Raw genomic sequence first — 17012 nt, 5'->3', positions numbered from 1 at the left:
TTTTTTTTTTCAACACTTCTGAAACTTTGCTTTGTATATTCAACGGAAAAGTAAATCTTTTCAAATTTTACAAACTATTTGACAAATAGTATTGCTTTGATCAAACCTTACTGGCTAATTTCTTCATCATTCCATCTCCTCCATGAAATATGAATTTCATATAAACACTACATCGATTGCAAAAGGAAATCTAAAGGGTATATATCTCCCAGTTATTTCTTTTGGAAGATCCTCTGGCCAGGTGCCAGTATATGTAAGGGATCAAACCTTCTCTTCAGATCCTGAAACCTCTCCCATTTCCAACCAAAGTGAGCCTTCCATTGCATCTCATTCTGAAGATATGGCATATATTGTTTTGCTCCCATCTCTTCCCTATCCTCATTCATTACACACTCAGCAGGAAGAAGAAGATTATGAACTATGGGTTCAGTTGTCGCAATATTGATGATCTTCTGGTTCTGAAGAAGCATTGTATCAAGGCAGGGAGTGCCACGAGTACAGGTTGGTGGTGCTGACTGAAGAACACTAACAACATATATTATATCTTCCTCAGTATCTACCTGTGGTAGCACAGCTGACATCTTTGGATTCCACCTGTAAGAAAAAAAAAAACTTTTTTTTTTCAAAATTTTTTGATCATCTGAAACTGAAAGCTGGTTTCCCATTGAAATGATATATAGCCAGGTATGATTATAGTTGAATTTTAGATAAATGTTATGTCAGGAAGAAGGATGAGGCTTCAATCTGTCCTCAGCTGGTATGAATAAGCTATTTGATATAGCCTGAAATGCTTTATTTTGGACATCACATAGTTGATGAATATGTTCTTTTGATCTCAAGCCTTGGTTCAGTTTGAGCTAATGCGTTCTGTTGGTTCACTTATTTTATATTTGTGCATATCTTCTATCTACACTATTTTTTTATAAGGGGGGCTTCCATGCATACCATTTTATATCATGTTATTTACATACCTAACTTTGGATGTCCAAATAGAAGGAAACTCTCCCCTAGGGATATTTCCTTCTGTTTGGGCTCCAAGTTGGATGCTTGTATCCCAACTCAAAGACTCACTTTCATAACTCAATTGAAATTAAATTACATATACATGAAATTAAAAAAATTTAGACTCAAACATAACTTGCAGTGTTGTCCTAGGGAATTATAATTCAAATAAATCCCAAGTAGTTATAAATTTATATGAAATAAAATCACAGCCACACTTGACCAGGCTCTTTTCATTCAAAGGGACCTTAGCATTTTTTTCGCACCTGCAAAAAATTTGTCAGCTTAAAACTTTGTTTTACCCCTTTTATTTTAGCCATGTACGAGCATGTCAACCTGTAGAAAACTCTGTTAGCATTATGATCATTTCTAACTTAAGAATAATCTATCGCTCATCATATCAATTCAGAGATTGTGGGTCAAAAGTTTTTAAAGTTTTTAATATTTTTATTAAATAATAGACTTTAAGATGATTAATTAGACTCTAAGTTTGCTATATTTAAATTTTTTTACATTGAGTTATGAATTCTTGAAGTTTTGACCTATATTTGAACGACAGTTAATCAGAGAGTTGACTTTTAAACTGTGACTGAAATTTGGAGGTTTGACATTTTTAGAAAATAATACACTTTAAGTGGAGTTGAATGACACTGAGTTTGGTCAATTTAGAATTTTTTATAATTAAATATGAATTTTCAAAGTTTGTTAATTAGTTGAATTTTAAAATTGCTTAATTAGAAAGAATTTGGGGATTTTGACCTAAACCTGTACAGTTTAGGTCAAGTTGGGTGCAACCTAGGTCAAACCAGGCGGTGAGCTTGATGTGGAAGATGCATTAGGTCAAGGGGAATCTAATGCAAGTAACAATTGTGTTAGGTAAGGTCTTTGATGGAAGATGGCTCAAGTCAAAGTGGTTTTGACCAATTTGAGCTAGCCTAAGTCTTGACCAAGGTCAATCCAAGGGTTGGGCTAACTAGGGTAGGTGTGTTGGACCTAAGGCCACCCAATGGAGGTGTTGGTTTAGCTTGATGAAGCCTAGTTTGGGAAATGGCTCAACCCTAAGTGGTTTTGACCACTTTGGGCTAGCCCAATTCCTAACTTGAGTTGACCCAAGGGCTTGGTCAACTAGGGTATGTGCATTGGGTCATGGGAGACCTAATGCCACCCTTGGTATAATTTGATTTGGCATGGGTTGAGATTTTGCTAATGGAGACCCGACCCCTCCTTGGATACTTGGGCCAAGCCATGTGGCTAATCCAATTAGGCCCAAGACTTGGGCCTTTAAGTTGGATCTCCTAGGGATCTAATGAGTCCACCCATGGATTTGAATAGGTTATGAAAAGCCTTGGTCAAAGGGTTTAAGAAGGGTTGAAGTGTATGTAAACTTGATCAAACTTGTTTGAATTGCCCAAAATTGATCCCATGAGACTTAGGTCCTCACTGCACATAACCTTGCAGCCCTTCCAGCCCACAACCGAGGTGACGTTCCCTATTGGCAATCCCATGCGCAAGCTTGCGTCACTGATTGCACACATGACTGAGTGTTGTGTATGATCCACAAGCGGTCCGCTTGATTAGCCTAGAACCTTCTAATCGTTGCTTATATTTCTTCGCCCACAAACCATAAGAACAAATATTTCTTTCTTCAAATCGACGCCAAAATTTTACAAAAATTCAAAATCGTGCTCTAATACCACTTGTTGTGCAATAAACATAGTGGAAACAAAATTAAATCACACAACACAATCAATCACAATGAACACAATTATTTATGTGGTTCGGCGAAGATGCATACGTCCACGAAGAGAGAATGATGTCGCTAAATAGGAGAAAAATAGAGAATACAATTGATCTCTCTCTCTCTCTCTCTCTATCTTATACAGCGGCCCACAGGACCCTATTTGTAGATTTGAGAAAAAAACAAATTAGGAAAAAACTTCATAATCTAATCCCTAATCAAATCTCAATCAAATACAAAATTTAGAGAAATATTAGTTCTCTAAATAATACATTAATTGAATATCAAATCTTAAAAAAAAATAAATCTGATTTGATTTGTAATTAATACCAAATCAACATAAACTTTAATATTTCATGCCTTGCACCTATATTTGCTATATGAATGATAGTCAAGAAATATTAAAGTTTTGAATATTATATATGCAAATAATATGATATAAAGTGGTATGTATGTAAATTTTTTTTTTTTCATTATGTGGTTGGAAGTTTTTTCTCTATGATGGGTTATCATCAATAATTTAATATGGGTGGCTGAGTGCTGTAGATAATAATTTTCTTTTCTTTTCGTTTTTGGTTAAGTCTTTATGGCTATTAGAATATTATTGCATGTGTATGAATACCCAGCTTTCATTTAAAGGCTGGAAACGGGTGGATTGGAATTATTTTGTGATGTGCTGCTATTGGCGTATTTACTCAAGAATTTAGTAAAATACTATTGAAGGGGGTTTGACTAAAATATTTTGAATGAGTTTTATTTTTTTTTTTTCTATTTATTGCTATATCCGATTAAGAGAATAGTCTAAAAAGATTTAGAGTTTATTTGGGATGGCTACGATATGAAAAGTAAAGCAGTAAGAACGTGTCACAATCGAAACCTTAGTTAAGAAGTACTAGAAATAATATTTTTATTAGATTTAAATGATAATTTGACTCTTAATAATACGAAAAAATTGTTCTGTATGGATGTTGAACACCACCTGAAGACCAACAAAAATGCGCCCGAGCCTCGGTACTGCTGACATGGCGCATTCTGGTTGGTCTCTGAACGTGGTTCTGCGTCCGGCCTCCGCACAAAATAATTTGTCCTTAATAAAGCACATTAATTAAAAAAGATTCCTACAGTCAATCTCGCATTGTGGGACAAAATCTTGATATTGTTGTTGTCGTCGACGTCATTTATAATCATGTTTCTTTTGATATATATTTATTAGGTCAAAATATTGTGATGAAATTTTTTTATTAGAATGAATTTCAAATTTTGAATTGATTTATTTAAAGATAAATGTAATATAAAATTTGATTAATTATTTATATCTTATACTTATTTGCATGTAAATTCAATGAACTTGAGATCAATTCCAACTTTTTTTTTTAATGAAAAATCTTTTATTTTTGAGAAAAATATTTATTTTTGGATGAAATGAAGAATCCAACGTTGTAACTTCAAGCAATCAAATTAATTTATTGTTGGCGTGCAGAATGCAAAATATGGCAACCACAGCTAATAAAATTAACTCTTTCAGCTGTACAGCACTCCTCTGTTTTATCTGTGTAGAATCGCAACTTAAAACAACTATAATTTATTTAAGCCTTCAATTCCATTATATGAATGAACAGCTATATTTATCTCACTTTTTTATATAAATTTATAAAGAATTTTTTGTGAAATTTATATAGTCATAAATTCGACCGTTGAACTGATTAAAAAATGAGAATAATTTTAGTTGTTTATGTTATTCATGTAAGTTAATTTACCTAAAAAACAGCTGAAAATAATATCATATTTTATTTTAAATTTACAATTTACATTTTTCTTAATATATTAGAGATTTTATGACATGGTTGTTCGATAAATTTTACGGCAATTGTTGACTATCTAAGTCTATCATCTATTTTTCAGATTCAGATCTTAGGACCCGGCAACAATAGTGTTAAATAATAGAGAAAAAAATGATTTGCTTGAAGTTTCTTTTTACAAAAGCTAATGAGTTTGTTTAATTTGTTATCATATTTAGCTGATTTAATATATAAATAACGTTAGATAAATTTGAATGATTCTTAAAAGTCTATAATTAAAAAAGAGTGAAAACTTCACTAATAATAATCTAAAGGCATTACCAAATTCAATATCTGCTAAGCACATTGCAAATATAAGCGATTAAGGCTTCATTTGGGATGGCTTTTTTTCTGCTTCTTAAAGCAGCTTTCAAGTACAAAATTTTTAACTTTTATACTAAAAAACTGTTTAAAGAAGCAGCATTAAAGCCATCTCAAACGAAGCCTCTATCTTACTTAAAAATTAATGATAAGACTTCCAAAAAAAAATAGCTTGAAGGTAAAAGTAAATGCAATTAAACTATCAGAAGTTTTTCAATAACTAAGAGAAAACTTCACTTACTTGTTTCTAAAGATCGGATAGATGATAATAGGACCAGAAGTGTATGTATCTGCAATGGTTTCTAGTAGCAAGTCCTTGAACCTCTTTATCTGAGATCTCGGAAGAAATACGTTAAGCCATGGATGAGGCACATTCCATAGGCCTTCCTTACTCAGCTCCAGCTCGGACTTCCTTACACGATTGAGGAAGTCGAAGTATGAAGTATCAGTAATCTCTGGCCTTGATTCCTTATAGTTCAATCTTGGGAGGATGTGATTCAGTTTCTGTATTTAAGAAAACAAAAAAGATGAAGGATCAGCAACATGAACAACTTAACGTTAGTTGTTTATCCTATTTGTGTTATTTAGTAAATCATGCATGCTTGACAGAGGATTAAGGTTTTGTTTGGGACGGGCAAATTCGAACAACTTAACTTTTGTATCATTATATTCCGTCGGAAATCTGTCGGAAAGTCTGTCGGAAACCAGTCCGCCGGAAAAGCCGTCGGTAATAGGCTGATTTCCTGTAGTGGGGTTTTTATTGCTTTTTTAAACAGAGTTTTAATACAAAAGTTATAATTTTTGTACTAAAATTCTGTTTCAAGAAGCAATAAAAAAGTTGTTTCGAACAAAGCCTATGCTAGGAGATTACTAATATGTTGTTATTATTTGATTTAATATAGATGTGTGATTATTCTTTGCTCTATTATTCATCTTAGTAATATCTTTTGGCACCATATGAGAGTCATCCACATTGACCTTCACTATCAAAAAAACTTTACAACATCCAAAAATTATAATTTATCAAGAGGAGCGACACTCAATGGCTCATGTGGTGGAGTTTGCATGGAGATCACTATTCTTGCTTGATTCTAGCTTTATCATAGTAGAGGGATCACAAACTTTCTGAAACACTAAGCCAAACAAGTCATGAACGTTCATATTAATATAGATTATGAGGGTGAAACATTGAGAGCTCAGTTAAGCCCAATAAACTAGCGAAAAAACAACGATTAATTAATTAAAAAAAACATTAAATTTATGTAATTGGGTCACCATCTTGACTTGTTTTGATACTTCATGAAGTCTTATTTTACTTCTAATATTGTGGGGCTTATCGTTCACTTTCTCATACATCTCAATAGAGCTAAGGGATAGAAGAACTATCATGTTGATTGAAATCCTATCTTCTATTTTGGGGTATCAGGCTGAGGTTTAATGATTTTTTTTAAATATTAAAATATATATAATTATTTTTTGTAATTTTTAAATCAAATGAATTTATTTTTAAAATAAAAAATAAATAAATAAGCTTTCATATTTGAGTTTTTCAAATGCCTTAAAAAACAAATAAAAAGTGATTCCAAATAGGAACTTATAAGCATTATTGGATTAAAGATTCCAATTTTATATAATATTTTAAATTATTAGTATTTGACTTCTTGTTTTTCTTTGCAATTCTAAATGATGACTTGATAATCCCCTCATATATTTGAACTGCAATTTTAATTATGAGGTCATATATTATTATAGAGTAGGAGAAAATTCAGAAAAAAAAAAGGATATATATATAATACTAATGTTCTTCCTAAAAAAAATATAATTTTAGTGTATTAAAAAAAAAAAGAGCCGTTATGTTTTTGATATACGAAATAAATAATCTTATAGTCAAGTCATAATTGATACCTTGTAGGCAACATCTTCATCGTCATAATATACAGCAAATTCGATCAAATAGGAGACTAAATCATTTAATTTATCCTCTGACGAATTCCTTCTCTGCAAATTTATGAATCCTTCCAGGTAATCTACCTCTCCTCCATTGATCAGAAGCTCTTGATCTTTTCTGAACTGTTCAAAGCTCTTGTATGATATTACGACCCATTTCACCTTTAAATAAAAAAAATATATAAATGCAATAAGTTGCTACCAAGATACGATATTCAATAATTATATAATTAAGAATAAATAATTAATTTATGTGTGAACCAGCTTTGGTGCAGACTGTAATATGATTCTTGCTCTTGTTATGATTCCAAACTGTCCAAATCCTCCCAATACGCCATAGAAAAGATCTGAATCTTTTTCTTCAGAGCAAGTTACAAACTCTCCTTTACCTGTGTGAATAAAGTTACATATAGATCGAAAGTAAATGAAACAAAAGAAGAAATATATATCAGCTTCTTCCTTTAATTTACCTGTGATCACATCCAATTCTAGGACATTTGAAATCTGAGGTCCATGCTTGAATGACTGACCACTGATTCCACCAACAGAAAGAGTTCCTCCAATGGTGAGATACAAATAATCAGTCCAAGATCTTGGAGTCAGTCCATGCTTCAATGTCTCATGCAAGACATCGACCCATAGATCGCCGCCGCCGACGTCGACGAACTCCTTCTCCTTCTCAACCTTGATGAAGGTAGGAAGGAGAGTCATGTTGATGATGATGCCACCTAACACTTGTGATTGCCCATAGGTTGAATGAGCAGCTCCTCTTGGTGCTACTTGTATGTTCTTTGTGTTTTTGGAGAAGATTGACTGAATGAGTAGAGAGATTTCTTGTGGTGATTTTGGGTTGAGGATTGCAATTGGGTTCTCTTCTATTATCCTTCCAAAGTCTAGGATTGAGATGTCAGATTGGTAAGGGATGAGATTTGAAGTGGAAAAACTTGAGAGGATCAGATAAAAGAGAGTAGAGAGAAAGAGAAGATTGGAGTGCATGGTCAAGAAAAGATGTTGATTGATCGATATGAGAATACAAATGTGTTAGAGATTCAGAGAGCTCTTCTTCCTTCTCTTTTATATTAATTTGCATGGAGGAAAAAGAGAAAGAAAGTACGTGTTCGCGCACATCAAGCCAGCCCAGGAGTAGCTTGTTGGATGAGGAGCTTACACCTGGATTCAAGACCGATACATATTGTGCGTAAATATTATTATTCAACACTCATTATTCTTTAAAAATAAAAAGGAAAAAATTGCAAACCAAGCTTTAACTGGCAGCTTTGATTTGATAAATGTATTTGATTTCTCAGTCAACTTTTGAAAAATGAAATATTTTTATATATGATTTTATGCATATTATTTAAGTCAATGGAAGGAAAATGAGGGAATTGCTCAGAATTAAATTAAAAAAGGAGTTTAAATAGGACGAGGAAGCCATTAATTAATAGAAAATCAGATTTTTAAAAGGGAAAAAATAAGTTCTTATTGGGGCCCTGTTTGGCAAATGATCAGCTTTTCATGACGTGATTTTCATGTAAGCTATATATTTTAGAATTTTTCCTATTCTGAAATAAAATCATATAAACTAATCAATGTGTAATCTGATGAATGACAACATATTAATGACAAAATAATTAATATTTATTGGACGTTCAAGTTTTTGTTAGCGAGCTTCCCTTTTTTGTACGCAATATTGCATATAATACGCTTCTGTTTTCTTGCTGTAACTACTTTTTTGGATTGACTTAATCAAATTTGTGTTTCTTTTGATTGCTTCCCTTGCTGTCCCATGTGGCATGCTTCTGTTTTTTTAAAGGAAGTTGCTTCAATAGTCAAGCTTTTCATTTACGTAGCATATTAATTAGCATGTGGTATCAAAGAAGTGTAATGTTGTATTTTTGTACGCCATAAGTTCGATTAACACACATTTGTGCTGATTGTTTACTGGGTGCGCAATAGAAGCATAATTTTTTTAGGTTTCGAACACATATTATTTTTTACTAACCGTTTTTCTTGCCATAAAAGTAATCAATAAGCTCTTCCAAACAAAGCCTAAGACTTCTTTAGTTTGGCCCGTCTAACAACTAAGGTTGAAAAGAATTATGGCCATTTGGTCAAATTGAGCAGTTCGAATGCACACATTATTTTTTCAGATTCATGAATGACACATGGGTGAATTCAATATGAGCATTGGGGCATGTGTTCCTAATAGCTCTGGTTTGCTTGGCAAAATCGCTTGATCTGATGATCAAGCTCCACCCTTCAACCACTTTATTTCATGATTTTGGAGTTGGAAAATAGATAAAATTTATGAAAATATAGTGTAAAGAACTTAAAAAAAAAAACAAAGAAATGAACATAATTAACATGTAAAAACTAAGAATATTATACAATCGATCGCTACATTTTATTGTCATCGTCACATATTTCATTATAGTTTAATTTGGTGAATCTCAAATATAATTTATTTTAGATACATAAGGCCTCTATAAATCCCCTCATCTTCAAAAAGAAAAAAAAATTATAAAATTGAAATGTACAATAAAATTCTCATAATAACTTGACTAATATTTTGTTTGTGACAACTTTTTTACTCCTTGTAAAACTGTTGTAGATAAAGTGATTTTTAAAGTTATTATAGAAAATAATTTTTTAGTATAATTTTTTTTTTGGAAGCAGCTGAAAAATAAGAACCAAACAAAAATTATGATTGTTGTTTGAAAAATAAAACAGTAAGAAATTTATTCCAAACAAAACCTAAATATGCATGTTTTAAATATTCAACATTGTGATAAAATTTGAAATTTCCAAAGCTTGCAAAGCCTAAGAAGTGTGATTATCTTTGTTCATATGTCAAAGTTTTAAAAAGATCATTAAAAACCTTGGCTCTACATATCAAGAGACCTTTCTCCCAATCAGTCAAGGGATTGGGTTGGGTTGGGTTGCATTTGGGTGGGTCAGCAATAAGTTTTGGACCAAAAACTAAGCACAAACTCTATTATTAACTTGATTTGATCGATTGAATTGTGTTAGCCCTCTCAAGGTAATGCCTAAATCTTGATCTAAACCTACATAATACATTCAAATTTAAAATATAACAATTTGATTAGCTTGATTAGCATATTAATAAAGAATCATTTCATATTACAAAGTGAGATACAAATTTTAATCTTTTACAAAAGCTTAATACTTGAACTTTTAAATTCTAATATATTTTAACTGTATTTTATTATAATATTTTTATACGGATCAGCTCGTATGTTAACAACTTGAGTCAAGATTGGCTCAAATTTGACTCATTAGCTCATCGAGCTTAGCTCAACCCTGCTCACAAACCGACTAGACTCATTTACACCTCTATTTTACAAATTCATAAGCTAAAAGAAGACCTCGATTATAAGAAACTAATTTCCTTAATAACATGGATGCAAACGCAATTGAAAGACCTTTTTTCCTTTGAAATATTTTCCTTCTAAATTTATAATTTTGCAATTTATTTTTATATTTATTTTTTGACTTGTCTTTACAACGGTTATTCGTTCAAAATAGAAAAAAAAAAAAAAATCTAAACGTACGATATAGAATTGCAAGCTGGAGTTAATAGATGTGTTTATTAATAAACATTCATAAGTAAAGGTTTGATAAATAAAGAAATTTCTTTGGACAGTTAGCTCCAACAGCTAAGAGAATTAAGGATTTATATTTCTCACTGATGGGTGTTCAAAGTGATCAATTTATAATATGATAATTATTCAAGGGAATATATGTATATATAATACAATTTATATTATTTATTTATTTGACAAATTAGTTGTCCTTTGCATATCAAGCTAAGAGATTTATTGGCTTAGGCGAAGTGAAACGTTGGATTTAACAATTCAATGGTATATTTGGTTGGAGATTGTCTTTAGTTATAGAATATTCAATAAATTTTGATGGGATGATAAAAGAGTCTATGTGATTGAATATAAATTTTGATTCAATTTCAAATCAATTTCAATGACACGAATCAATGCCTAATTTACGTAAAATTAGAGCACAAATAAGTTGAAAACAGTCAAATAGTCCATCGCATGATCTGACTCATTAATTTCATTGACTTTGAAACGCACAAAATCAATTGAATCAAATGCGCGCGTAGAAGTCTTCAAGGTGGGCAAATAGGCTAGTTCATGGCGATCATGTATGGTTCAGGTTGGACCGACCCCATTGGATTGGCTTCATCTTATGCCCTACAAGGGCTTATCATAGCTTTCCTAATGTGGAAGAAGGCGAGTTGGTGACTAGTTACATCATCAGAAGCACCAGCTTTGACATTGAAGGGATCACCGAAAAAGCCTTTTTGAATGCCTTAGATGTGAGTGAAAGGCTAAAGCCATTTGATCGTGTTGATGCGTGCTATTTAAAATGCTAATTATTCAAAATGCTAAAATAAAAAAAAATATAAATATATTTACTTGAAAATTTGGACATTTTCTTATTTGGTGATCATACATTAGAGATAATGGACATTCTCACTATGTTGATTACAGATCCTAGTATTAAATTTTCAATATGTCACTATGATTGACATCATAACATTAAGATTTATAATGTTACGGACATGAGTAGAGCCGAATGTTGTCACACAACAATAAACTATTATAGTTAAACTTGATCTTATAGAGCTAATAATTTCAACACAAAATTACCATCATCAACCAATTGCTCGATGATTTAAGTGCATGATCTTCATTATTATCAAAGCATAAAAAATTATACAAAATGTTGTTCATAAAAAACTGTAAAGTCCATCATTTAGTTCATTTTATTAAAGCATCCTAGCTCTAAAGATCGGCAAATTATTGCGTCCGGTGTCCGGATTCGTCCGGACACCAATCCGGTGTCGCTACGTCACCCAAATATACCGGGATCCAGTGTATTTGGGTGACGTGGCGCAACGGATTTGATGTCCGAACATTCGGTGACCGGACGCAATAATTCACCCTAAAGATCACCTTGATCTTTAAGAATTTTTTATGAATTGCAAGTATAGACAATAGCTTTAGCAGCCTATTATCTTGAGTTTTATAGACACGTTTTAAGTGCTTCAATTTAGATTTTCTATATTATTTTCTCTTATGGATGAATTGTATGTATGAATTATTGGTTATAAAAATAACTTAATAGATTATGCCACATTAAAATCATTTTTTATAGGTTCAAGTCTTACAAATCCCATAAGATACATTTTGAGTCAAATCATCATATTTTTTTACCAAATATTTTAGAGAATTTCATGATTAAAGTTGCATCTAAAATTAGAGAGAAGTTATTAGGATTATAAGTATTATATCTAATCAAAAAGAATTTTTGCATTATGTCTCTCAAAGCAACTCAAAATGATTGAATATATGCTTAATTTATCCTTACTAATTAATTTATAATTTGAAGAGCTAGCCTCGAAAATACATAAAACCTTGCCAAAATGTCGACTCTCTCACCATGAAGAAGCCATCAGCACCAATATATATAGACTAAGACTTTGTTTGAGAGAAATTATTCTGTGCGGATGCCAAACACAGCTCTACATCTAGAGACTAATCAGAATGAGCCATGCAGCAATACCGAGCGCGGTACCGAGCAGTACCAAGCCGCGGTACCGACGTGGCTCATTCTGGTTGGTCTCCGGAAGGCCTTCGGCGTCCGCACATAATAATTTCCCTTGTTTGGGATAGCTTTTGACCGCTACTTTTTCATTATTTTCAAGAATTTTTTTGTACTAAAAAGTTGTAATTATAGAAAGCAGTAAAATAAATGTGTCACAAGAAGCCTAAATGTAAGCCCAAAAAATTCTAAAATGACTAAAATAAAAGGGATTTAAGCATATGAGCATGGCTTGAGAGGCTGCCCTTTTCTTCCTCACTCGTGCATGCCATCCAACTGTGTGAATAAATACAAACTAGCTTTAATGTAACAACCACCTCATCGACCATCCAACAGCCAAGTGATCGAGCAACCTCTATCCATCTCATATATGATCATCACACTAATGAAGTCCGATCACATATATAAATGCTTGCTAGTTATATGAGCAAACTCTAACCATTACTGATTCAAAAACATCAAGATCTGTACAGTTTTGCATTCCAATCGCCGATCAAAAACATCAGTAGCAGAGATCAGCGATCACCATCTAATATGTTCTAAACATCAAAACAACAATCCGTCCAAGTTCTGAGCATTAAAGAAAACCTCTTCCTCGTGAAACACAGCCACTAATTACTTGTCTTTGAGAGAATCTCAGTTTCGTCAGCATGAAATCCAAAGATCACAGAGACTGATTCGAAATTTCATTGCAAAAGTCCGACTTGGAAAGCCACCCAACATGCAAAGAGACAAATTGTTAAGATACGGGATTGGATTCCTAATTGACGTAAATGACTGTGTTGCTTTGAACTTTAAAAATGTCTCAGATATCGCACTCACCGTCTCATGTTTGATGTATATTTAACGTGGAATTAACTTTCAGTAGAGGTAAGTCTTATTCCGTTCATTCAAGAGACGATCCTTTGATGTTGATTGAGATTTGACGTCGTCATCTTCATCTTTTTCATCATTATTATTATTATTGTTTTAAGTACTTTTGTTAATTTTATAAAGTCACTAATCGTCATATGTTCTTGATGAGTTTTGTAGGAGATCTTAGGACAAATTTTTAAATTAAAGTATTATTAAAATTTTAATAATGTGATTAAATATTAAAAAAAAATTAAAAATACGCAAAGTCGTGGGCGACTTTTGCTAACTCAAACTTGGTGAGTCATGTGTTATTGGCCGAACTAAAATGCAACTTTTTTAAAAAAGTTATTATTGTAAGTTGTAAGTTAAAACGACTGACTTGCTACAGTAAATTCTGAAAAATAATTTAAATATAAAATATGCAGAAAATGTATTAAATAAATATATTATAAAAATAAAAATAGACAAAAACAAAAAATATAGCTTTACCGAGAAACTTTGAATCTTTAATTTTTTTTTTCTTTCGCTTTAATTTTCGGTATAATGCTTATCCATTAAAAAAATACCAATTCATCTCTTGCAGTTTTGATTAATGGAAATGGTGGTTTGGCTGTTGTTTCTGCTATTGATAGTGTTGATGAGGAGGTTTGTGTTTCTGGTTCTCCTTTGCCTATTCGGGATGTTTTATTGTCTCTGGTGCCTGTGGCACCCTCTTTAGATTTGCCTGCTCGCGCTTCTGCCCCACCTGTTGTGGTCGATTTGGATGATTTGGATAATGTTGTGGTCGAAGTTGTGTCTCATTCGGGTAGTGGTGTTATTGGTGTTGATGCTATTGTTCCTTTCTGCCCTGATGCGCAACCTTTTCTTCCTCTACTTGTCGCCCCTCGTGCGTGTCATAGTGCTGATGTTCCTGTTGGTGTTGGTTCTATTTTGTCTGGGGGTCACACCGCCTGTTTTGGTTAGTACTATGTTAAAGCCGTTGGTTTTGGTTAGCCTGAATGCGTCTAATCCTGCTCCTGTTATTTTGGATATGGGTGTTTGTGTGGGTTATGCGTCTGCAACCTCTAGCTCGCCTCCAGTTTTGAATGACTGTTAAGTCAATAACAATTTTGTGGATGTCCCCGTTAATTTAATTGATTCTCAGAGCTTAGCGTATCATGTGGGGGACAATACATACATTGATGTTTGTCTACATCTGGACTGGCTTCATGGTTCATCTGATAATGGGTCTGATTCTATTTCTTTGGAGTCGAGTGGTGATGACGACCCAGGGAACCCTTTTAACTTATTATGTGATATACCTCTTGCCTCTCGTGGTAGGGCTCGTGGGAGGGGCAGATGTGGCCGGGGATGTTTTTTTTTTTTTGTTGGTTGCTTACCAGTTTCTGGTTGGCTTTAAGGAGGCTTTACTCTATCCCCTTGGTGGGGGCATGCGTTTTTGTGGTGTCGTGGGTTTGATTGTGGGTTTGCTTGCCCATTCAAGTTTTCTTATATGGACGATGAAGAAGCAACGCTGCTACAAGCGTCGTGGATGGTCAGGGTTGGTGGCAATCTTGGTGCCTGTTTCGTTCACTTGGCAGCTTCTCATTGCGAATTTCTTTGTTCCCATGGATCATGGATGGCCCCTCCTACCCTTTTGTCCCTTATTTTGGGTTATTGAGGTTCTAATTGTAAGCTATTGTTGTAACCTGGTGAGAGGGCTTTGATTGCATCTTTCCTATTTTAATGTATTTCTCTTAAAATATACCGATTGAAATTTTAATAAAATCGAAATAAACAAAAAATGTTCATTTTATCAAATTTTAATTTAATCAATATATATTTAAACTATTGACTTCTATTAAAATATAGACATTATAGTTTACATACTTTTTTTTTCGTCTCTATTTTTATTTTTTATTTTTTTAAAATATATTTATTACTGATTGAAATTTTACTAAAATATATTTATTAAAATATTGACTTCTATTATTTTTAATTATCGATTGAAATTTTAATTATTATTTTTTAAATAAACAGTCTGCTAGTTCGGCGATTAACACATGACTTAGCAAGTGTGAGTCAGCATAAGTCGTCTATTTTATGGGCGACTTTGAAAACTTTTAAATTTATTTTTTAAAATATTTAATTACATTATTAATGTTTTAATAATGCCTAATTTAACATTTTTATCGAGATGTTAAACTTTTTTTTAATTCTTTTTTTATAATTATTTGGACATTAATTTACATATTAATCTTAATATTAGGATTCAATTATGTGTTCCCACAAAAAGAGAGGCTCTTAATTTGATTTAAGTATTAAGAAAATAAAATGAATTATTGTTCATCATTAACCTTCATTATTTTTTGTTTTTTTTTTAAAGATCATAAATTTAATTCATATATTTTATGATTCTTAGCTCATTATTTAAAAAATAATAATTAATTGTCATAGCGAGTATATACATGATAAGATTGAAGAAGCTTCAGTGACAGATAAGATTAGAGAGAGTCGACTTAAATGATTTGATTTTGATCACATTAAACGTTGACCTTTTAATGACTTGGAGAGTAGATATATTTGATTTAGCATATACGAAGAAAGTTATAGGTAAACTTAAAATGATTTGGTTAAAAATTATTAGAAATGATATTTTTTATTAGATTTAAATAAGAGTTTGACTTTTAAAAGTATACAATGGAGAAAAAGAATTCAAATAGCTAACCGAATTTTTTTTCCCGTACAACGCGACGTTGTGTACTTGAGCACTCTAGCACTGTGTTCCCGAGCGCCTCAGCGTTGATCGACAGAGAACAGAGCGTCACAACGCTATAGATTCAACGCATCCGTGCTACAAGTTCGACACCATAGCGCTGCGAGTTTGAGCGCCGCAACATCATAAGACTGGGGCTTGAGCACTGCAACGCCCCAAATTGGCGCCGCGTCGCTGCTAGAAGGACTGGACAGTTTTCTTTCTCATTTTTTCAAAAGAGTTGCATCCCTTGGAGTTATTTACTTAGCTTTCTCTTGTATTTCTGTATGTTAGCGAGCATTGAGAACAGTGCATATGAGAAGAGAATCAAAGAGAGAGTTAGGGAGAAAAGAGATATGTACTTATCTCTCCTCATGTTCATAATGGATTTTTTGACGTGATGTGACTCCGTGATTTTTTTCCCTATTTTAAAATTTTCCACAAATCCATATGTCATTTATTTTTATGCTGCTTTTACTCTCTTGCTTGTTCATCATTGTGGTCAGGGGTGTCAATTTCGGGTCACGGGTTGGGTTCGGGTCGAACCCGAAATGACCCGGCACTATTCAGGTCAACCCGAACCCGCCCCGCGGACACGACAAGGCCGAGATCAACTTCAGCGCAGCAGCAGCGTCCGGTGGCAGCGGTGTCCAACGGCCACGACGTCCGGCGTCCAGTGGCATCGACATCCGGCGGCAGCAGCGGTCACGCGAAGCGGGCAGCGGTCACGGGATGCGCGCAGCCGTCAGGGCTGTCATCGCGTCACGGATTGACGCGAACGAAGCGACCGGCGGCAGCGGTCACGTGGGGGGAAGCCGGACCGCGGGCAGGGGGCGGGAATTCGAATTTTTTTAAATTAAACGGGTTGGCGGGTTAACCCGGCAACCCGCCGGGTCAACCCGAACCCGACCCGTTTTTTAAACGGGTCAATTTC

General features: G+C 33.3%; 1 protein-coding gene across 1 annotated transcript; it reads right to left on the bottom strand.

Moving 5' to 3' along the window:
• On the bottom strand, positions 1 to 8024 carry LOC110107036 (cytokinin dehydrogenase 3-like). The gene is made up of 5 exons (XM_020837171.2): positions 7317 to 8024; positions 7108 to 7235; positions 6805 to 7008; positions 5141 to 5403; positions 1 to 594 (listed from the first exon to the last, which is right to left on the bottom strand). Exons 1-5 carry the CDS (start codon positions 7840 to 7842, stop codon positions 213 to 215), a joined length of 1503 nt encoding a protein of 500 aa, XP_020692830.1. The 5' UTR covers positions 7843 to 8024; the 3' UTR covers positions 1 to 212.
• Positions 8025 to 17012: the final 8988 nt, after the last annotated feature.

The sequence above is a fragment of the Dendrobium catenatum genome, unplaced genomic scaffold (assembly GCF_001605985.2).
Source record: "Dendrobium catenatum unplaced genomic scaffold, ASM160598v2 fragScaff_scaffold_716, whole genome shotgun sequence".
Classification (NCBI taxonomy): Eukaryota; Viridiplantae; Streptophyta; class Magnoliopsida; order Asparagales; family Orchidaceae; genus Dendrobium; species Dendrobium catenatum.
Note: the sequence above shows the minus strand (reverse complement) of the source record. Positions and strands in the feature narration are given on the sequence as shown.

Bases quoted from the DNA above. Each gene is read 5' to 3' on its own strand.
- LOC110107036 (XM_020837171.2), bottom strand. From the start codon at position 7,842: ATGCACTCCAATCTTCTCTTTCTCTCTACTCTCTTTTATCTGATCCTC. The intron at 7,009-7,107 runs GTTCACACATAA...TTTTATTTAAAG, and splicing joins TACAGTCTGCACCAAAGCTG to GTGAAATGGGTCGTAATATC. The intron at 595-5,140 runs GTAAGTGAAGTT...TTTTTCTTACAG, and splicing joins TATCCGATCTTTAGAAACAA to GTGGAATCCAAAGATGTCAG.